The 24938-nt window shown below is 34.8% G+C and overlaps 1 protein-coding gene across 1 annotated transcript in view; it reads left to right on the top strand.

Moving 5' to 3' along the window:
- Positions 1-24938, top strand: part of PTPRQ (protein tyrosine phosphatase receptor type Q) — a 199271-nt gene that overhangs the window by 71342 nt on the left and 102991 nt on the right. The window contains exons 24-25 of the mRNA XM_042944646.1: positions 399-540; positions 3692-3961. Coding sequence (XP_042800580.1) covers positions 399-540; positions 3692-3961 — 412 coding nt within the window. The remainder of the gene's footprint in view (positions 1-398; positions 541-3691; positions 3962-24938) is intronic.

The following is a 24938-nucleotide window of genomic DNA, read 5'->3' on the forward strand; positions in this document are numbered from 1 at the left end:
TTCAAGAAAAATCTACTATTGCTGACCACCCATAAGTTTGATTTAAATTGGAGACTTCAATTTTTGAGAATTTAAAGGAAGTAATGAGTATTTAATTCCAAGCAAGTGTCAGGAGACAAAATGAAAACAAAATACCCTAGCGTAAAAAAAAAAAAAAAAATTTTAAATGGCCATTTTGGGATTCTTCAGGGCTGAGAGGTTGCCCAGTTCATCCTGTATCATGACCTGAGTGCATAAAAAAAAGAGGTTAGTATTTGTTTTATTTTCATTGAAAATGCCCATGCTTATTAAATCCTAAATTAAACATAGAAGGCATAACTTCAATGTAATAAAGTATTTCTTTCAGTTACAAATTTTTGGTGATGCATCATGACAAAGAATTTTTTTCTGGTTTTCAGAATATTTCAGGTGTTCAAACTGAAGCCCAGCTTGTGGGGCTGGAACCAGTCAGCACCTATTCTATTAGCATATCTGCCTTTACGAAAGTCGGAAATGGCAATCAATATAGTAATGTAGTAAAATTCACAACTCAAGAATCAGGTGAGATACAGTTTTTTGATCCTAAAATGTTTCACTTTGTATTTAACACTTTCCCCGTCCTTTCAGTTTATATGAAAGTACCATTAATAGTGCATTCAAATGGAAGTTGAATTTCAGTGCTTTAAGACTAGGCTGCATCTTGTCTGCAATCAAATATATATATTTACATGTGGTTTTTCCTTTTGAACTGAAGAAGCTGAAATAAAGGACTAGTTTAGGAACAAAGTAGGTTTCTAGATATCTGTGGAAAATTACCTAATTCTGTTTTTTATAAAAAAGTTAAATTCCAGTTAGTTAACATACAGTGTAATACTAGTTTCAGGTGTATAACACAGTGATTTATCACTTACATGCAACACCTGGTGTTCATCACAAGCGCCCTCCTTAATCCCCATCACCTATTTGCCCATGCCTCCACCTACCTCTCCTCTGGTAACCATCAGTTTGTTCTCTATGGCTAACAGTCTGTTTCTTGGTTTGCCTCTCTCTCCCTTTTTTATTTCCCTTTGCTCTTTGTTTTGTTTTTAAAATTCTTAGTATCAACTGAGACGGCTGGGATGGGGGGTAGGAGGAGAAATGAACCAGTATTCACTTTTAACAGGTTGGTTTATATTTCCACGAAACGATATCGATGATTTTTTAAAGAAGATGTAACATGTGAAGACCACTGGTCACTATGTAAGCTTCTACTTTCCCATAGTCCATTTGTAACATGTGAAGGGGATTATGAAGACTATGAAATACCACTGGTCTAATTAAACTTACCCACATGTCACATACATGCCATAGCTCACCTTTGTTTATGTGCTAGATAGTTTTCATTTATGACCTATAAAATGGGTGGCTTAGAAATGCATTTTTCCTTTTCTCAACCGGACTATATGTTTAGAGGCACCTCTTCCTCACTTTTTTCATCAAGTATTATTGAATGAGCTTAAGATCCTGCTCCAGTTAATTTTTCTCTGTACCTCTTCTTTTAGTGAATCTCTAAGTTGAAATTGGAAAGCACTCACTGATAAATTAATCATTTTTGCATTAATTTATGAATACCTGATACTTTTTTCATAGCATGCCTATAACACAAGCCAATAAAATAGTATTTATCGTGGATAGAAGTGCTTGCTTTGAAGTCAGAGTGTCTGGATTTGAATCCAAGCTCTGTGACCTACTAGCTGTATAACCTTGCAAAGGCTCATTACTCCTCAGAGCCTCTATGTGTGAAAAGAAACACATATTAGCAGTAGCCACCTATAAGGTTGTTGTGGAAAATATTTGAAAAGATCCACATAAAGCACTTATTAGAGTGTCAGACACACATTTAGTACTCAAAAAAAATTACTGTTGCCCCTATTCTCATATTACATATGAAGAAACCATTATTCAGGAAGTTGAGATTAAAAGATCTGAGGAAGTTAGTAAAGAAACCGAATTAGAACATCAACTTCTGATGTCTAGTGTAGGGTGGACATAACTGTAGGAAATATATATTATAACTGATAATTTATGTATTATATACAAATGCTAAACATATAAAAAAAACTATTTTAACTATATATATATGTATCAGTTTAGTAAAAATTAAGGTTAATCTTGTAGACAGTAAACCAATAAATATTTTTATCAATAAAATAAAATTATTGCACATGCCTTGATTGGTTAAATAAAAGACAATTTTCAACTTTAAGTGTTAAATATCAGCTGTTTAATTAATTGTTTTTAGATTCACAGAGTCAGTGAAATAGTCACAAAACCCAAGTTTATAAACTAAACTTCAGCAAAGTTATTTTATGAAAATATTATTATATGTTTTTGAAAATAAGCAAACAATAATATTTAATAGAACCCTGGATCACCTGAGAAATTGTCTTTTCAAAAATTTTAAATGCCACACATCCATTCCCTAAGTGTTCTCCTTTCATTCTGATGCCTCTATTTTACAGAGGAAGAAGAATTAGTAAAGATAAATTTAGGTCAGAAGAGAGAACTGTAAGCAAATCAAAGATAACTTGAACTTGAGTATTCTTTAAATAACTATGTTTTGCATAAGGACAGCAAGTTGTTTCACTACTTGTTTGTAATCCACAAATTGACTATATACGAATTTTTCTTGTAGCATCCTGTCTACCCTATAATAAGAAAAGCTATGCTATCATTTGAGGACATTAAATAATTACTTTCCATGGGAAGTAGCTGGTCTCTCCAATCTGTAGTCACTTTGGTGGGTTGGGGAACTGCCCTTCAACCAGGTCTACCCTCTGAGAACTTGGGTTACTTCCAAGTAAATTCAGGGAAGTTCTAGAAAAACAAAAACAAAAAAACTAGGACTGAATTAAAAACTGGGACTGATTTAAATGTTCCCTCCACTGATTTTTAAAAAGGTATTGGGGGATCAGGTCTTCACAATTCTTCCAAAGCCTACCAATTGTAAAAACAGAACCCCTACATTGGTTGCATGTCTCCTAGTACTGTTTGGCCCAGATGTGCCACATCATGGAAGCGCCTATATCTATGTTTTGCATGAAAAGATTCCATATAAAGGTATTGCTAAGACCACTCCTTTCCAGTACGATATAAAGAAAGCAGGCTCCAGGCACCGCCTGAGCTTGAGGCTATACACTTAGTTGCTTCTCAGTATTTGAGGATGTGATTGCTACTTGGACCTAGGAATATTCAGTGGCTGACTCAGTATTTTAAGGATTCACATAATAGCATAGAACCTGGGCCAACTGACACTTGATTTAGCCTATGTTAAGAACTTTTTGAGCACACATTGCAAGGTTGTTACGTTAAATTTTTATTTGGTCTCTACTAAACATGATTTAAAATATTTTTTTAATGTTTATTTATTTTTGAGAGAGAGAGAAAGAGAGAGAGAGAGACAGAGTGTGAGTGGGGGGGGGGGGGGGCAAAGAGAGAAGGAGACACAGAATCCAAAACAGGCTCTAGGCTCTGAGCTGTCAGCACAGAGCCCGATGTAGGCCTCAAACCCACAAGACCCAAGATCATGACCTGAACTGAAGTCGACGCTTAACCGACTGAGCCACTCAGGCACTCCTATTAAACATGATTTTATCTAGAAATCATGTAATAAAATCATTTACCTACTACATATGTGTGAATTTTAACTTCTGGCATTTGTTTATCTTTAAAGTTCCAGATGTCGTACAGAATGTACAATGTATGGCAACTAGCTGGCAGTCAGCTGTAGTGAAATGGGATCCACCCAAGAAGGCAAATGGAATAATTATACATTATATGATAACAGTTGAAAGGAATTCTACAAAAGTCTCTCCCCAAGATGATACGTATACTTTCGCGAAACTTCTTGCCAATACCTCATATATCTTTAAAATAAGAGCTTCAACTTCAGCAGGTGAAGGTGATGAGAAAACATGCAACATCAGCACGCTACCTGAAGCAGGTAACTAATCTGAAACAGGTAATTTACCTGAAAGAGGAAACCAACCTGAAACAAGTAACTACTTGTGGATTGTGTCATACATTTGTCAATAGCATTTGTAATCTTTTTATTCTTCCAAGTTTTTATTTAAGTTCCAGTTAGTTAATATACAGTGTCATATTAGTTTCAGGAGTCGAATTTAATGATTCATCACTCATATACAATACCCGGTGTTCATCACAACAAGTGCCGTCCATAATCCCCATCACCTATTTCACATATCATCCTACCCACCTCCCCTCCAGTAATCCTGTTTCTTCTGTACAGTGAAGAATCTGTTTTATGGTTTGCCTCTCTCTTTTTTTCCCCTTATGTTCATCTGCTTTATTTCTTAAATTCCACCTATGAATGAATTCATATATTTGTCTTTATAGCACATTTATCTAAAGATATGAAAGAAATATTTTAAAATGTAACACATACATTTTTATGACATGTGTTACTGAATACTGGTTATGTAGTATATTGATCCCTCTCCACAACATGGGGAGACTAAAAAGGGGAAAAGGAGAGAAAATCTGCTCTACTGTGTTTCCACACATATCTATGTCTTATTATCCAAACTATGAACTTACTGAATTATTCTTTATCATAAATTAAAATATGGAGTGAACATGTAAATATTTTGATATTTATCTCTTTTTTATTTAATTGATTTTATGGAACTCTAGATGCTTTCCTGAATTCCAGAGCTGCAGTGTCAAACTCTCTTTCATCGATTTCTTTTCCTATACATCAGCCCTTGTCTTGTATAGTATTTGAATGAAAATATCTGGTCACTAAGTCTAGTCTACAAAGAAGAAAACGCTTGCCTTCCCTAACAGTGGTCTGACCTACCGTATAATTTCCTTTCTCCTTCTACCTTTTCCAATATTGTACCTGCTCATATCAATGTAAGTCTGATTCCTTCCTGATAGTACTACTTCCCTGGAAGTCCTCCCTTATAGGGACTGTGGGCATAATTGTTTACTTCTGGCACATCCAGATCCATTATTTTGGAAACATCTTCTAATTCTTTCCTCCTTTTGAAATCAGCATCACCCAATTTTACTCCACTCCTCTATCCTTGAGGTAGTAAACCACAGAATTTCAAGACATGGTGTACCTTCTCCCTGGTTTCCACATCCTCATCAACATTTTTTCCTTATCATCCTTCCAGTGCAACACTTCGTGAGACATCAGTGTTCTTGTTCAGCTGAAATAGATGCTTCTCGGCAACACCTATCTTTTGCTCCTTATATCTCAAACCATGCCATTGTGATTCATCTTCTAGGGGTTTTTCCCATTCTGAGGGGATTCCACTGTTTTCACCAGATGTTGGCTGATAAATAGTGCTATACAAAACAGAAGTGGTTTACCTTTTCCAGCTATAACTTCACCTTCTCTAACTCTCCTAGCTACCCCATAATCTTCTATATCAATTTGTTTGTTTACACTCTACGATTTTCCATAGGAGAATTCTGCTCTCATTCTGAACATAATCTGCCCACACTGTCATCTATATTTGATGTGATTTTCTTAATAATATCAATGATACTGACTTGCCCTCCTTCATATTTACTCATATTTTATTTATGCTCTCAAGATATCCTCTCTCAGGGATGTCATTGCCTTCTTTTCAGGAAAGTAGCTGCTTATTTTTTTGTTTCAGTATCATATCTCCTCTAGAACATTACTCCATCAGTTCAATCTACTTTCTCCTGAATTTCATTCTCTTTCTTTCCATAACCCCCCCCCCCCCCCCCGCAAATTGTTCAAAAATTTTAGCCGAGGAACTGGTTGGTGTATCAACCCCAATATCTGCAAAATGGAATTTATGCTACATGAATTCTTCTCTTCCCCTTTTCTATGCCTGTACTTTGTAATCCTTTGGACACCAAGCTTCATATTTTTATGTGAACTTTCTCCCATTTTTCCTGCATATGATTAGATCTTATCAATTTCAGTCTCTGCCATGGCTCTCCAATTTGTTCTTTCTTCTCCAACGTGACTGCCCCATTTTACATCAGCCTCTTGTTGCTTCCTGTAAAAATATCCTAAAGTAGCCTTACCACCCATGCTCATCCAGTCTGCCCATCAGTCTTTTCTTCGTACACACTTACTTTCTTTGAATTGTTTCTAATACACAGTTTAGAGCATTTATGTGTTGGCGGTTGAAGTTCATTATCTGAGGGTAAAAGTGAGACATGCAGATTCAGGTATTTGAAACATAGAGATAAGAATGAAAAGCACAAGGTATAGGATATGGCTCAGAATACTCCAAATGTTTTACTTATTCTTGTCTAGAAAATGCATCCCAGAATTTATCACCAGTTAGAATCTGGCTTCTGTCTATGTTTTCATTCTTATGTCCCTCTACTACATTTCCTCATCTACCCTATGCCTCTAGCCAAATTTTGGTTTTTTTTCAGTACGTTAGATTTCATGTATTCAATTAAAAGAACATTTATTAAGCACTTGCTACTTGCTATGGGCTAATAATTGATTAGATTTTCTATTTTAAACATACTCAACACTTTCTCACCATCAAATTGCTTTACTTCCTGTAGTTATATTGTCCTTTTCCTTTTGTATGTCACACAGAATTGTATTCATTCTTAAAAGCCCAATTTAAGTGTGTGTGTGTGTGTGTGTGTGTGTGTGTGTGTGTGTGTGAAATTCTTCAATGACATGCCAACCTTTAAAGCCACAGATTCCTGGACTTCATCCCAGACTTGCTGATTCATAGCCTAAAGAGGTGATGCCCAAACCTGTACTTTCAGTCATCTCTCTAGGTAATCTGATGCTCTGAAAGTTATGGGAAGTGCTTGAGTAGGTTACCCATGAACTCTGATTGCTGGTGATATGTCGCAGCCAGGACAGGCAGTGTCAAAGAGGTCCAAAAGGAGTGATAGGTATTTCCCCAGTAGGTGGGTAGCAGACCATTGCTCTGCAAAATCTGGCAGAAGGAAATATGTTCAAATCCAGGCAGATGGTCTGCATCAGGTTGTTTAGCATCAGGTAAAATGATCTTGATTATTGGACAGGAGCAGAGTCTTAGAGAACTGGAAAAAAAAAGGACAATAATTTTGAGATAAATGAGAGGTTCAAAAGACTCTGAAGACAAGACAGAAGACTCATTAATTGAGTCCACGGACATTCAAGATGACTGCTTCATCACAGGAACAAAGCAGAAGTTCAGTTAGTAGAACTGAGACACGTAATCAAAGTAGTAATATGCGTTTGATATAGAGCTATCTGAACTTAAAGTACAGGTCTTTGTAAAAGTAAATATTTATTTAAGGATTTGAATTGGATCTTACCTCAGGGTTAAAAGACCACATGAGTGAAAGTTGAAGGGAATCTAAATCAATGAATTAGGCTGATATTAGGCATACATATTGTGCTATGTACTCCCTTAGTACTGAGGACAAATGCTTCTCAGACATTAGACTTCTAACTCCCTGCATCAGAATATATATCCCTAAGGCCCTACTCCAGACCTATGAAATCAGAATTTGGAAAGTAAGACTCACAACAAATCTGTATGTAAACAAGATATGTGAGGAAAACAGTGCTGAAATTGGAGACACGCTCTATTCCTTTGTAAACTTTTTGCTTGCGGGGACTTTGTCTTATTTATCACTGTTTTACTCACAGTTCCTAGCAGATACCCTGGGAATTACAGGCACTCACATGTTTGTAGAAGAAAGAAATGAATTCTTTTCTTGTGAAATTTATAATTTTCCATAAGGGTTTTTATTCCATTGCAAAATATGATTTCCCACATTTCTATCAGGCAAAATTATAGATATTTTCTCCCATGCAAATGTAAAAGTGTTTTTAATTAAGGACAGTCATATGAAACATAAGCATTAATTGGTACTTCAAAATTTCTTAAATAATTTTTCATTTTTAAAATTAAGTTTGAGGTCTAGGATGTAATTATATTTCTGACTATAATATTTGTTAGGTAAATGCTTTTATCTGGGTCTGCATGAATTGTTTGTTGATGAGACATTAGTAAGAACTGGAGATTCATTGTTCAGAATGGAAACAGTTTTATAGCTGTTGCACAATTCTAATTTATAGTGGTCTAAGATTAGTCACGGTGTATAGTCAGCTCTGAGTCACTGATTCTGTACTTATTTTTGATGTAAAGTAAAATCAAATTTGGCTCACTCTCTTACTGCCTGGTGTCTGACCTTAACATTCCTTCCAGGGATTATTGGGTATTTTTCTCAGTGTAAACTTGGTCATATCTGGGCACAGTTAAACATGCATCATAATGATTGAATTTATGAGGAGATTAGTGTTTGGTCTCTAAGGTGGTTCCATTGTCGCAGTCAAACATGTTGGAATAGGGCAAATGTAGATGCAGGCCCCCAAACTTGGTGCTTTTAACCACATTTTATGTCAAAATATATCATATGTACCAGTAAAGATATTATTGCAAGTTCATGTGCGCACAATATTGAACTCCTAGAATCTCATATTAGCTCAAAATGCATGCACTTATCCATATTATTTTCAAATCTTAGTAAATGTGGTGATTTAATATTGAGTTTTTAAAACTTTTTTTCTGGAAGATAATTTTACAGTTTGTATTTATTCAAAGCTCTTCCAAGTTCACTAATTTAGAATCAGAAGAGAAAAATAAGCTATATCTATTGGATGCCTAAAACGTAATTGAGGGAAAGTAAAATATGATTTTTTCATTAGTTTTTGTCCAACAGGAGGTATCAGGCACCGGTAGCGACCCACTGCAAGTCCACTGAGGTAGCAAATTTATTAATATGGTGCAACATTATTGAATGTGTTCAATTTCCCTGTTTTTCATTTTTCTTCTACTCTTGGTTATTTGAAAAAAAACATATGGCGAGCTATCAATGTGCATATATTTATATATATTTAATATATAATATGTGTGTAATATATTATATAAATATTATAATATGTAAACATATTATATATATAAATATATATTTTTTACATTTATGTATGTTAACTTTCAATCATCTTCTTCACAGCCCTTACCACTGTTCCTCTAAGAATTATTTAAGAAATTTATCTGTTATGCATTTTAGTTGAATCCCTATTTTGTGGACCTCTCTGAGCACTGCAGAGACCAGGCAAACTGTGATTATGACTAAATTTGATCTCCATTTACCAGCTTTTTGAAAAAATAAAACATTTATATCATTTTTAGGAATGCACACCATTCTCAAATAGCATTTATTAGACTGAATATGAGTGGTAAAAGTATTCCTCAGGGTTGCAAATTAATGCATTAATTCAAAAGTTCCCTTTTTCCTTTGTCTGCATCCCACTGACTTTGCTCTCCTTATCCATCTCCTCAGTTGAGATGAGAAGTCAAGCATGTAGGAAAATTGCATGATCCTGTTTGTTCTTAAGCAAGTGAATTGACACATTCTACTTACCAGTAAGTAATTGCTGAAAGCGTAAAAGCCATTATAGTTGCCTGTCACAGATCAGAAAGAAATAGCTATTAGCATTGCTACTCTAATTGAAATTCAAGTGTTTTACAAAATATCTCTCACGTAGACTCAAGTATTAAATATAATGCTTTTCTTAAGAGTGAACATCAGGTGAGAAGTATCTTTTACACTTGTAGTGTGGAAATTTGACCCATACATACTTATTTAATGCTTATTACTATGCACAGGCTCGTGTTTGGGGTTCAAGAACCAAGTTTGAATCCCAAATAGCATCAATGATCTCTGCTGTGTGCATCCAAATAACTCCACCATTAATGTAAAGACATACCCAATACATATAAAGCAATTAAATACACAACCATATTAATATGTTAGTCAATTATGTGGATTGAAGATTGAATCAAATAGGAATTCAGGACAATATTGAAAGCTATGTTGAAGAAATGGAATATGAATTGGATGTTGCTTATTTGTAGCTTCAGAATTTCTTTATAGGAAAAGCATAGACTCAGTAACCTAGCGGGAGATTATGATATGGTCTTGAACTTTGAATTTCATAGACAGTTACACCAGTGTTTACTTAGATTGTCTGATATAGATCAATAAAATAGCCAAGTTTTTGAAATATTCTTTTTTTGTTGTTCTTCAGTGTGCTATGAGAAAATGTCATAGCACATGTCAAAGAACATTCTTCATTTTATTTGAGCTATATGAAGGGTAGGGGGAATTGAAGATTATGGGTATGCTAAGGTACTCATGGTTAACCAGCCTGTGGCACAATCACTATTCATGGAAATACTGAGATTAATAGAGAGAGGGAAGTAAATGCGAATTCCAAAATACACCAAGAGAAAACACACAGTGGAATAAAGTAATGGGATATAAGAGGTCAGGCTAAGGTGAAAGCCTGATAGAGTGAGGGGGCACTATATTGGAAAGAGTGTAGCGGGGAGGTTGAATAACTTAGCCTTACTTTGCTCTTGGTTTTGCATATTTGTAGCAGAGGCTTGAATATAATATCATGGAAAAATGAGAACTCTGCTAACTTTAATTTTTTTAATGTTTTTATTTATTTTTGAGACAGAGAGAGAGAAGGGGAGGGGCAGAGAGAGAGGGAGACACAGAATTCAAAGCAGGCTCCAGGCCTAAGCTGTCAGCATAGAGCCTGATGTGGGGCTTGAACTCAGGGACTGTGAGATCATGACCTGAGCTGAAGTTGGATGCTTAACTGACTGAGGCACCCAGGCGCCTGGAGAACTCTGCTAACTTTAAAATAGGAAGCAACATAAGTAACTCTAAAAATAGTGATTGTTTTTTGACCATTGTCCTAAAAGACTGTAGTAATTTTTAGAAGAAGTATTTGTTTATTACATAGTTACAGAGCCTTCTGAGTCACAAAGAATAAGATCCACAGTCATCTTAATGGCCCATAGGGTCCTTTTTAACCCACCATTCTCTTCCCTTAGTTATGTATTGTCTCCTCCTTTGTTTTTTGAAATTTACCCTCAAATGCCACCTCTTTAAAGAGGATCTGACTTATTTATAATTGAACCTCCTTTCTGCTAGAATTTTGCATCCTCTTTATCTGCTTTACTTCTCTGTATTGTATGTAGCATTGTCTATGGATCTGTCCTCATTACAATGCATGTTCCATGAGATTAGGAATTTTTCTTTGTGTAGTTAACAAAGAAATGCCCAGAGGGGCGCCTGGGTGGCTCAGTCAGTTAAACATCCAACTTCGGCTCAGGTCATGATCTCAAGGTGGTTCTTGGGTTTGAGCCCCGCATTGGGCTCAGTGCTGACAGCCTGGAGCCTGCTTTTGTATTCTGTGTCTCCCTTTCTCTCTACCCCTCCCCTGCTCACACTCTGTCTCTCTCTGTCTCTCAGAAATAAAAAATAAATTAAAAACTGCCCAGAAATGTGTCTGAAATACAGTGAAACACAATAAATATATTATGAAACATTGGATGAATCAACTAATCAATCAATCTTCAGTCCTAGAAGAGTGCTAAGCACATAGTAGACATTCAATATGCATACTTTGGGAACCATAAGTAGAAACTTACAGTTACAAAATTATTTCTAGACAATTATATGGTAAAATATCTAAGAAAGGTGTGTCTTTTGGAGTATATTTTTTAATTAAACTTTTTATTTTGAGATAATTGTAGATTCACATACAGTTATAGAAAGTAATTTAGAGAAATCTTGTGTTCCATTTATGCAGTTTACCCCAAAGGTAATGTCTTTTAAACTACGGTATATTATCACAACCACCATATTTATGTGAGTGCAATCAAAATAGAGAATATTTTCATGAAAATAATCCCTTTTATTACCTTTATGCAGCCTCGCCCAAATCTTAACCACCCTTCTTCCTCCTCCCCCTCATTTTAACCCTCTAACAACCACTAATTTATTCTCCATTTTCTATAATTTTGTCATTTTTATTGATATGTTCATGTGGTTTTCTTCTTTAGTGTGTTAATATGATGGATTATATTGACTGATTTTCTAAATTGAACAAGCTTTGGTCTTTGGAATCAACCTCACTTAATCATGGTGTATTACTTTTTATGTATTACTGATTTCTATGTGTTAGTATTTTGTTAAGGCTTTTTGCTTCTATATTCATGAGAGATGTTGGTCTGTGGTTTTGGGTGGGGGTGGTTCTAACTTGTGTAGTTTCAGTATCAGAGTAACACTAGTTTCATCATATGAATCTCTTCTAATTTCTGGAAGAGATTGTGTGAAATTGGTACTAATTCTTCTTTAAACATTTGGTAGAGTTCTCCAGTGAAACTCTCTGGGCCTGGAGATCTCTATTTGGGGAGATTTAAAGTTTTGTTTAAGTGCTTTCAGAATGCAAAATTGGAGCTGAAATGTGATATCAAACCAGTTGCAGAAAGTGGTACTTCTAATTACCATTTGTCAAAAAGGAAGTCTCAAGAGAAATAAAGAAATATTGTAAACTAAAATATATTAAATTGATATGAAATGAAAATACAGTATGTCAAAATGTGTGGGACACAGTTAAAGCAGTGAAGAGAGGGAAATGTGTAGCATTAAATACATACATTGGAAAAGAAGGAACATCTCAGATCAATAATCTAACGTCACCCTCCCCTCCACTACAGCCTAGAAAATGAAAAAGCATGCTGAAAGAAGAAAGAGAATAATAAAAATAAGAGCAGAAATCAGTGAAATCAAAAACAGTAAAACAGTAGGAAAAATCAGTGAAATAAAGAGCTGGATCTTTGAAAAGTTAAAATTGATAAGCCTGACAAACGACACAAATTACCAATATTTAGGAATGAAACCACTTCAGACACTGCCAACATCAAAAGGATAATAAGGAAATGATACCAACAGCTTTACACACAACATTTTTACACCTTGGATGAAACAAACTCATTCGTTAAAAAGCATAACTACCACAGCTCACCTAATGTGGAATAAATAATGTGAATATCCCTATAACTATTAAGGACATTAAATTTGTAATGATTTCCTTTAACCCACTCTGGTAGGGAAAGGAAGGGCACTCTCCATTACTGGCAGGTGGGAGTAGGAATCCAAGTTCCCCCTTCACCCTCTGCTGACTCCTCCATTGAGGAGACCTCTTGGCCCTAGCTCAGGAGGGTAGGAGTTCCTCATTACTGCTCTCCACATGGTTCTCCACTGACATGGTGAAGGAGACTTGTGACTTCTGGAAAGGGTAGAGGTTCTAGCTCCTTATTTTGCTTTCTCCGACCTCACCCTATCAAAGATGGTTGAGGTGCCTCATTTCTGCCTAATGAGGACAGAAGACTAGGTTACCCATTTGACCTTTCCTGTCATGGGAGGGAATGGGACCACAGTTTTCTTCTGTGGTTTTTGGGTAGAGCTGTTCTTCTCTAAAAGTTTGTCTTTCTAGGTTACACTATATTTTTAATGTTTATTCATTTCTGTGACAGAGAGACAGAGAGACAGATTGCGAGCAGGGGAGGGGCAAAGAGAGAGGGGGACACAGAGCTTGAAGCAGGCTCCGGGCTCTGCGATGTCAGCACAGAGGCCCAGTGGGGCTCAAACTCACGAACCATGAGATCATGACCTCAGCCAAAGTCAGACACTTAACCAGCTGGGCCACCCAGGTGCCCCAAGGCTACACTGTTTTTTGACTAGAGACAGCATGCTTTTACTAGGGCTTTTTGGCCTGAGCTACTTGACATTTCCAGATTGCTGCCTTCTGGCATATATGAGGCAAAAAGAAAATCCAGAGAACTCACCACTGTATTGTTTCTTGGGTCCTGATTTCCCTAGTTGCTCTGCCTTCTCTCCATCTTTCAGAGTCTTCTTATGCTTGCATTATATTTAATGTCCATGGTTTTAATTGCATTTAGTGGAAGGAGTAGGATTAAAACATCTCTTCCACCTTCTTCAAAGCAGAAGTTCATACATGGGGATACATTTAATGGTTCTAAGTAAGAATCTTTGCTGTGGGCATTTTCACCACAGTGTTTTACCCTGTAAGGCAGTTTTGCTGAAAAAAATAAAAATAACCAGTTGACAGTTTGGTTTGACAGTTGGTTGGTTTCATCAGCTGGTTGACTGTTTGGTTTCATTTTTCTATTGATACAGTTCTTCCATTTTTATATTATATAAATCTTAGCTCCCATAATGGTCCGTACAGTGGCAAGGAGTTTTGAATCCACATTCCCATAGAACTTTGGAACATCAGTGGGCATGTGACAAAATGCCAAGAACAAACAATAGTGTGGAAGGCTTTCACAATGCAATACAAAGCTCACAAACATGCATCCCAGTATTTGGAAACTAAAACATCTTTTAATGAAGGAAGAAATTGTAGCAAAAAAGGGGAAAAATGAGATGCTAAACAAGAAAATGAATCAATAAGCAAAAAAAAAAAAAATGTGTGACACTATGAATGAAAAACTTTGATGACAAGTGTTTAGGTATAATCCAAAAAATAAAATCAGTTATTTTGGCAGTATTGCCATGAATCTACACCATACATTTTGAATGTATTCAAATATTTAGTATTTGCAATAAAGTCTTTCAAATTTTGTCATTCATTTTTAATGTTTCATTACATCCTTTTTACTAAATGTCCCTCTTTTATTTTTCATGATTTTATCTTCTATGGCAGAATTGCCTTATGGCCTATTAGTTATGTAGCAAAAATGCTGCAAAAAAGATGCTTTTTTAAAATTCTGAACATGATACTTAATATCATGCATGGTACCCCTTTTATTCATCTATTTAAGATGAAGTTATTTAATACATATGAAGTAGAATGCTAGGGACTACTGGGAAGACTATAATAAACAAATTTATTTCTTGTGCTTTTAAAATTTAGAATTATGTAATTTTATATTTTCATTGGCTCTCAGAGATAATCTCATTCAGTCATCTCATTTGATAGATATGGGAAATGAAGCACACAGGTTACGTGTCTACTAAGGGAGCTGTAAATAATTCTTAGCAGAACTCCCACTAATCCAGAACTCCTCCTACTATACTATAATGCTTTCCTTACCTTAGGAATTCAACGAATCATTTGCACTTATTGGAATTAGAATAGTTTTCTTCCATTGTTTCACAGTAGCTAAGTAGAATTTTTATGGAGTGGGGAAATTTAGGCCCATTATATTAATTTTCTCATTAATTTTTGCAGATATATTTATGATGTAACTGTATACATACTTTTGTCCAAATAGGATTTAAATTTCAGGAAAACTAAATTTCTATCATCAAACATGTGCTTACCTATAATACCCAAAATACTATAATACTAAAAATACAGTGTAAAATACTGAAGCCATTCTGGGAAATCTTTAGAGTTCCTAGGTACGTACTGCATTTTTTATCCTGGATAAGTCCCAAAGTTGTAATGTTGGCTATTATGAAATTGTCTTAGGTGTCAGATTGTAAATTATAATTTTAAAAGTCCTTTTAAATGTAATTCCATTGGTAAAAAATGAATTTGAGTTACTCTGCTTAATTCTCCTTGACCCCATTGATGCTCTAATACCTTTCATTAAGTATATTCCAGGCATCCACTCTTTTCTTCATCCCTGCTCCAGCTAAAGACAGCTGTTCTTCAAGCAGCATTTTTATTAACTTATTTAAGAACTGGGGCATATCTTATTACTCTATTTTCCATTCCTGTCCTATGCAGCTGTAGCTGATACTTTTCATAACAGCCTTTGCATATCAACCTCCTCTCCCATTGCACTCCATTTTTTTTTCTTATTCTCCTTTACTTTCCTTTTTAAGTAAATTAAGGATGTGTGTGTGCATGCAACAGCCTTCTTTCTTTATCTCTAGTAACCGTATTACTTGAAACCTTCAGGAATTTAACCGTTGTTTCTGTGAGATTATAAGCTTCAGGGAAAAACACTTAGGAATGGTGTAAAAACTCTGAAATGTAAAATATAGGACTTTTAATGACAGCAAATTTTCATTAGTAACAACTCAACTTTAAAATAATGCAATATGATATAAAGAAAATTCTTTGAGCAAAGAGAAGGTTGTGCAAATTATTGTTAACCACAATTTAGTGAATTTCAATTACAAGTTTCATGGCATATGAAAAAATAACTTTTGGTCTGGAAGCTATTTTATAAATAGAAGGCACACATAAATAGAAGCCACTAGATGATTGAACACTTTCAAAATTCAAGAAAAGAAATAATGCTTTTTAGTATATTAATGTTATCATTGTAATTTGAATTTTTTACCACCTAGTATTCACTGCAACCTCAAATAAATCACCCATTCAGTTCTGTGTCTGGATACCTTATGAAAAATTATTACTTTGGAAACAATTTGCAATGTTAGAAAGATAATAAGTAGTATTCCATAAGGATCACAATAATGAAATCTATTCAATTAAAAGATACATTAAAAATGAGTAGCCTAATTTTCTGGTTTGTTACTAATTAATTACCCTACTTAAAATTCTTTTTAATGTTAATTTATTTTTGAGAGAGAGACATACACACAAAGCGTGAGCAGGGGAGGAGCAGAGAGAAGGAGACACAGAATCTAAAGCAGGATCCAGGCTCTGAGCTGTCAGCACAGAGTCTGATGTGGGGCTCAAACCCACAAGCTGTGAGATCATGACCTGAGCTGAAGTCAGATGCTTAACTGACTGAACCATTCAGGCACCCCTAAATTAACCTACTTTAGATAGGATTTTTTAAAAGCCAAGATCTTGTTTGTAATTTTTAAAATACAACTACATTAATATTTGTTATATAGAAGTCTAACATTTTTAAAGTTTAGACTTAAGATTTAAAACTAACTTTGTATTTAGGATGTTTTTACAGAGAATGGTTAACTGTTTAAGATATGCTCTGTGAAAGCTGGATAGAATGCTATTCTCAGAAGTATATTAGGAACTTTGCATGAAGATTAACCAATTGCCAAAAGATAGTTGAAAACAGTTGTTGACATACTTGGCCTAATCTGTAAGGCTTCTTTTCTAGAATGGATATATCAAAAATACAATAAAACTCATCATTTCTACTAACACCTAGATTTGTAAAACATTAGTTAGGAAGTATTTGTCTAGCATTTAAAATTTCTATATAAATATATAACTTATTTTGAATATTGTTGCTGCATTTTTATGTGAAAGCTTTTTTCTTTTCATGTTTTTGTGTTTTTTAAATGTTTTTTACTTATGGAAAATTATTTTATATACAATGAAATATACAGAACCTAAATGTACAATTCAATGAGTTTTTACGAATGCATACTCTTATGTAACACCACTCAACAACATATAGAACATTTCCATCTCCCACAGAAAATTCCCTTGGATACCCACTCTCCAAAGCAACCACTGTCATGATTTCAATCAGCAAAAGTTAGTTTAAGTTGTTCCTGGCTGTATGTACTCTTTAATGTCTGGTCTGTTTCTTTCAACATAATTGTGAAAATTTCAGTAATTGTTCTTTTTTACTGTGGGGCAATTTCCCATCTTATGAATATTGCATTATTTGTGTGTGTGTGTGTGGACATGTAGCTTCTTCTAAACTAAGTATTTTGAATAAAATTGCCATACATATATTTTTAAATCTTTTTTGTGGAATTCCTGGGTCATAGTCTAGATATGTGTTTGTGTGTAATTAACTGACAGTTTTCTAAAATGGTTGTACTATTTTAAATACACCCCAACAGCAAAATAGGAGAGTTATAATTATTTCTCAATATCACCAGAATTTGGTGTTAACAGTCTTTTTAATTTAGACATTCCAGTTGGTGTCAACATTTTCTATCTTATTATAAGTTGTATTTTCATATCAGTGACGATTAATGATGTTAAACCCTCTATGAGTTTGATATTTTTAGATTCGACACGTGAGTGACATTATGTAGTATTTACCTTTCTGTTTCTGGCTTATTTCACTTGGCATAATGATTTTAAACATTTCTTCTTTTCATATATAAACATTTATAGTATAATCTCCTCTGGATAATTATATATCAAAATGGTTTTTTTCTTTCAGGTAAAATATTTTCTAATTTCCTTTGCAATTTCTTCTTTGAGCCATGGTTATATACAAATATGTTTCATTTCTGATTATTTGGAACTTTTCTAGATATTCTTATGTCATCAATTTTTAACTTATGCCATTGTCAGAGAATATATCTTTAAGACTTAATTTTTAAAAGCTGGCTGAGAAATTTTCAGTGGCTCAGCATATGATTTAACTTGTTGAATATTCTTCCCATGCACACTTGAAAATAGTGTATATTCTTCAGTTATTGGCTATAATGTTCTAGGTATTAGTCGAATGTGTTTGACACTAATGTTTTGCAAATCTAGATCCTTACAACTTTTCAGTTTAATTATTCTATGAATTATTGAGAAGGGAATGTTAACATATCCCACAACGATTGTACATTTGTCTGTTTCTTCTTTCGGTTCTGTCAGTATTTGATTCATGTACTTCAAAGTTTGGTTTTTTTTCCTTAACAAATACATATTTATGATTGCTATAACTTCCTAACCCTTAATCATTATCAACTGTCTCTTTTATCTTTGGGAATACTTCTTGTCCTTCTTTTGTTTGGGAGCACCTGTCAGTTAGGCATCCAACCAGGTCAGGTCATGATCTCGTGGTTCATGAGTTCAAACCCAGTGTCGGGGTTTGTGCTGATAGCTCTGAGCCTGGAGCCTGCTTCGGATTCTGTGCCAACTTCTCCCTCTGTTCCACCCCCGCTCGCACTCTGTCTCTCTTTATGTCAAAAATAAATAAAAAATAAAGAAATTTTTAATAAAAAATAAAAGTCTTTTGTTTGATATTAATATAGACATGCTTTTTAGTTTATTGTTTGCATTGTGTATCTTTTTCTATCCTTACTTTTGAATTATTTGTGTCATATTTAAACGTGTGCCTGGTGACAACAAAGTATGCCTCTTGTGGACAGCATATAATTGGGCCTTTCATTTGTATTGTGACTGACAATCTCTGCTTTTTAAATGAAGCATATATATATATATATATATATATATATATATATTTAATTTTTAGAGAGAGAGAGAGCATGAGCTAGGGAGAGGGCAGAGGGAGAGTAAGAGAGAATCTTAAGCAGGCTCCCTGTTCAGCATGGAACCTGACACAGGGCTCGATTCCAGGCCCTGGATCATGACGTGAGCCCAAATCAAGAGTCTGATGCTCAATCTACTGAGCCATGAAGACGCCCCTAATCTGCACTTAAAGTCATTATTAATTTTATTGAATTTAGTTCTACTATTTGCTATTTGTTTTCTACTTGTCTTATCTCTTTTTTAGTTCCTCTCTTCTCTCTTTCTTGCCTTCCTTTGAGTTAATTGAATAGTTTTAGTTTTCTACTTTAATTAATCTGTTGGATTTTTAGCTATACTTATTTTTAGTGGTTGCTCAAGGAGATTACAATATGATTATTTAGTTTGTCATAGCTACTTAATATTGTACAACTTCACATAAAAATGTGAAGTTGCAGGGCACCTGGGTGGGTCAGTTGGTTAAGCAGCCAGCTTCAGCTCAGATCATGATCTCGCAGTCTGTGAGTTCGAGCCCCGCATCAGGCTCTGTGCTGACAGCTCAGAGCCTAGAGCCTGCTTCCAATTCTGTCTCTGTCTCCCTCTCTCTCTGACACTCCCTTGCTTGCTTTCTGTCTCTCTCTCTCTCAAAAATAAGAAGCATTAAAAAATATTAAGTTGCAAAAATACAATTCCATGCATTTTGCCATATTTTGTGCTATTCATGTCATACACTTGATATCTGTATACTTTAAATAATTTACATATATGTACATTGTAAACCACAGTTTATTGTACTATGTTTCTTACAGGGCCAGTAGAGATTTAAATGAATTGAGAAAAGACCACATATCTTTTCTATATAATTATTGTTTCTGGTGTTCTTTATTTCAGTGTCATTTCATCTAGGTTCATACTTCTAGTGTCATTGCCCTTTAACTTTCTTAAGACTTTCTTCTGTGCAGGTATGCTTGCATCAAATTCTCTCAGATTTTATTTACTTTAAATAGATTTATTTTGCTTCCACTTTTGAAGGATTTTTTTCTCTGGATATAAAATTCTGGATGGATAATTACCCCATCTCCCTGCCACCCTCCACACCCCAGTATTTTTCACTTTAAAAATGTCATTCCTTTGTCTTCTAGTACTTATTGTTTCCGATGAGATGTCAGCTGCCATTTATATTCTTAGCTCTGGTGTGTGATACATGTTACTTTTTCTGGCACTTCTCAAGACATTTTTCTTTATCTTTTCTTTAAGGCAGTTTGTCAGTGATATAACTAATGTGCTTTTTGTTGCATTTGTTTTTTGCTAAGCGTTCATTTAATTTTTTGTATTGATAAATATTTTCTGAAATTTGAGAAATTTCTGGTCATTATTTTTTCAAATATTTTTCTTCCTTCTTCTATCCTGTTCTGAGACTCCATTTATAACCTCTTGATATCATCATCCTTTAAGTGACTGAGGCTTTATTAATTTTTTTCATTTTTTTCTATGTTCTTCAGATTGGGTTCTATTGATGTTTCACCAAGTTTATTGACAATATTCTGCTGTCTTTAAGCTGTTATAAGTCCAATGAATGTTTCATTTCAGATGTATTTTTAAGTTCTAGAATTTTGATTAATTCTGTTTCATTATCTCTGTTTCTCTGCTGAAATTCCCTATTCGGTTTCTAATTATGGTCATGTTTTCTGTTAAGTAAAATAAAATATTTACATAGTTTTAAATTTATTTTCTGATAATTCCTACACTTGAGGTATTCTGTGATTTTTTTTCTGTTGAACACTTTTTTCTCTTGACTATGAGTCACATTTTCCTGTCAGTAGTAATTTTCCTGCCTGCCTTGTAATTTTTAAATTTATATTAGACTTTGCTGGTGATGTTTTGCATAAACTCTGGATTTTGTTATCTTGTTCTTAAGGGTGTTAGTCTTTATTCTAACAGACTATTAAATTACTGAATGATGATTTTGTGAGTATGTGGTTTTGGTTTCTCTATTATCTACAGAGGAAATTCCTTGATCCTGGAACAGAGAATAAAGCAAATATATGATTCTTTTAGGATTTTAATATGAGGCCTGTGCTATTTACCAAGCCCTTAATTTGGTGGGATTGAAACTCCAAATTCCAAGGGCAGCTGGGGGGCTCAGTCAGTTAAGCATCCGACTTTAGCTCAGGTCCTGATCTCACAGCTCCTGAGTTGGAGCCCATGTCAGACTCTGTGCTGCTAACTCGAAGCCTGGAGCCCACTTCAGATTCTGCAATTCCCAGTTTCTCTGCCCTTCCCCCACTCATGTTCTGTCTCTTTCTCCTTCAAAAATAAATAAACTTTAAAAAAAATTAAAAAATATTGGATCTCCAAATTCTGTCTCCCCTGCACTGGGAAGCAATTAAAATTTCTACTCAGTTTTCCATCTGTTTCTTTCCACTGTGTTCCTCAGTCTGTCCTTATACATGTATGATTAAGAGAGTAGCCAAGGATTTCAGAGGAGTTTAGACCCAGAATTTAGGCCTACCCCCTTTTTTTTTTTTTTTTAATTTTTTTTTTTTCAACGTTTTTTATTTATTTTTGGGACAGAGAGAGACAGAGCATGAACGGGGGAGGGGCAGAGAGAAAGGGAGACATAGAATCGGAAACAGGCTCCAGGCTCCGAGCCATCAGCCCAGAGCCTGACGCGGGGCTCGAACTCACTGACCGCGAGATCGTGACCTGGCTGAAGTCGGACGCTCAACCGACTGCGCCACCCAGGCGCCCCTAGGCCTACCCCCTTTTTGACTCCCTCCTTTTCCAGCTACTTTGGCAGTCTCACATTCCATTCTCTGACACCTCAAGCCACAAGTTGTTTGTTCGTTTGTTTGTTTGTTTCCTCCATCCAGGGTGCATGGTTGTTATCTGCAGGAGATTTAATCTGATACAAACTGCTGTTGTATCATCAAAACAGATTCTCAAACTTAGTATATTTGGGCGCTGAAATATTTTGATACACATTTTTGACTGCCTCTGCAAAATTATTTTTCGCATGATTTTGACAATTCTAGTCACACTGAACATTTTATTTACAATAGCCTTACTGAATATTTTGTGATAAGCACATAGAAGAGAGGTTTACATTGCAATAATATACATGACTCTAAAAGGAACAGTAGTAGATATTTTTGTTCTTACAAATATTTTGGCAATCAGGGACTTTTCTATTGGCTACTTTATTTCACAGAATCCCCAGTCTCACTCTATCTTTTGATCCTTTCTCCTCTATTCGTTGTTTCTCTTTCCATCTCCTTTTATTCTCTCCCCCCACCCTTACCCAGTGTGTGTGTGTGTGTGTGTGTGTGTGTGTGTGTGTGTGTGTGTGTATGCATGTCTCATGGAATCCCTGTAAACTCCAAATTCTTTTTTCTCTTTTGTAGAGCTTTCCCCAAACTTTAGATCAGGATTCCTTTTGTATATTTTAATCTATCAAGGTTTTCTGTGCAACTACACTCTTTAGAAAACAGGAATTGTTTCAAGCAGCATTTCATTACAATCAGCATTGGTGACACTTGTTCATCAATCAATACTGGTTACAGAATTGGTGACACTTCCTTGTTGAAATCTGTGCATGCATTCATCCATTTGTTCATTTATTTGTTAAATAAATACTTCCTTCCTAATTTTTTCTTTATTTTTGAGAGAGAGAGAGAAAGAGAGAGCGCATAAGCAGGGGAGGGGCTAAGAGAGGTGGGGACAGAGGATCTAAAGCTGACTCCACACTAACAGCTGCAAGCCCGATGTGGGGCTCAAACTCAGGAACCGTGAGATCATGACCTGAGCTAAAGTCAGATGCTCAACCGAGTAAGCCACACAGGTGCCCCTGTTAAACAAATATTTCTTAATATCAATGTATGCCAGATATTATGGGCTTACCTAAATTTTTTTTATGATTTTATTTCCAGTTCTATTTGACTGCCCATTTACTACTAACTTTACAGAGACTCAGTTCATCATCTGCTGTTGTGAAACTATATATACAAATACTCCCCTTAAATGTTTATTTACTCTTATGATTTCCAAACTTATATATGCATAATTATCCCAAATTGGCCTTTCTTGACCTCTTAGGCTAACTAACCCAATCTCTCCTCCCAAGATATCTCTATTTATTCATGTTAACAAGATATGAAACTAACATGTAATTTACTCGAATCCCTCAAACAAATCCCCCCAAACCAGTATGTCTCATTTCTTCATTAGTGTCAATGATTCAATTTAGTCTCCAGGTGCTATAGAGTTTTTCTTAATAGACAACTAACTGCTATGTAATTACTCCCTAAGAACTGCTTCAGATAAATAATTCTAAATCAAATTTGTCATTTTTGATGGATATTCTCATGAGATGGCTTGCTATCTAGAGCTGTCAAACTAGTGACTTTATAAAACAAATCAACTTATTTTCCCTCCAAGCAGAACATGTATAACCCATTTTCTTTACAGTATTCTCCAAAAAACAAAGCAAAACAAAAGTTTTACTGAGATATTTTTATAAGTAAGCTGTGCATTCAGTTAATACTTGATTTGAAAACTATTATTATTATATCTGTGGTCCATAGAGTTTTGGGTCCCCCAGTTGTCTATCTCTATGTGCAGTAGGACAGACACTTTAAACATTTTTAGGAAATTTTGTCCTGTTTACAGATACTTCTTCAGTTCTTTTTCGTGTGAATGGAATATGTTAAGATGATTTAATTTGGCACACTAATAACAGTATGTCAGTCCATATTCCCAGCTTTGTAACACCACCTGAAATCATGTTTATTTTGATAAATTCTGGCCCAGCTACTCCAAAATCTATTTCTGGAGTAAGCCAGACTGCTAGAGAGAAGAGTGCCTGAACTGAATAATTAGAACCTCTGAAGAAATAGTTTTACAAAACCATGTTTGATAGTTACTCTGCTCACTCACATTGAGAGACATTGTAAGAAAGAGCCAAGTTAAAGATACTTGGCATTTACTATGTAAGGATGTTGTTGAGGATATTGTTCATTAAATTACATTGTAACCTGTTTATCTGATTTTTTTTTGAGAGAGAGAGAAATATATCTCTCATCTCAGTAACAGGTTATTGCATTTTCTTATTAATTTTTCTTTATTTATAATCACAGAGATTTACAATCTTGAGTTTTTCCTTTGTATTACTTTCTGTAACACAGGGCCAAATCATAGCCTCCCTCTAGGAAGTGTACAGTGTACTTTTTATCTGTTGACCCAATTCCTGGGTTCATTCTATGTTGTACTCTTCTCTGCCCAAAAAATAATCACATTCTGCTGATATTCTTTTGCCTTTTTTAAAAGCTCTGTTTCTAATTATTCTTTGTTATTATTGTAATCTGCATTGTACTGTATATATACAACATCTAACCACTTTCTATCAAATTAAACTTTTCCTATTAACTAGCTATGGGGAGGCTCAGGCTTTTCTTAAGTTTAGACTTTACAAATTCATTCTGTTGATTGCTCTCTAGTGCCTCCAGTAGTTACCTAAACTCACCTCTCAAACTTTCAGTGCCTTTCAGTAACATAACACACTTTATGGCCCCCTCTTTTTTCTTATTACTTCCTTAAACTTTCTTTATTCCAGTCTAGTATACTTTCTAGACTTTGACAATTTGTAGCTACTTCTATCTTTCCTATACTCATTGTGTTTAAACATCTTTTCCAGCACGTATTTACTGATTCTCAATTGTTCCTCCAAATTATAGCCACTAGATATTCTTCCATTGAAACTTTCCTTTGGGCATCACCTATTTGTGCTGGTTTCTGTTAGCTAAATTACTTTTTGTATGTGTATGAAAAACAACTTATACCCTAAGACTAATAACTTGCTCACACCATTCAGTGTGAATGTTCAGTAATTGCTATTGATTAAATTCAAATTAGTGCAAAATTTGTATCTGGTAGGCTGAAATATTTTTTGCACTGAACTTTG

This window comes from Panthera leo, chromosome B4 (genome assembly GCF_018350215.1).
Source record: "Panthera leo isolate Ple1 chromosome B4, P.leo_Ple1_pat1.1, whole genome shotgun sequence".
Lineage (NCBI taxonomy): Eukaryota > Metazoa > Chordata > Mammalia > Carnivora > Felidae > Panthera > Panthera leo.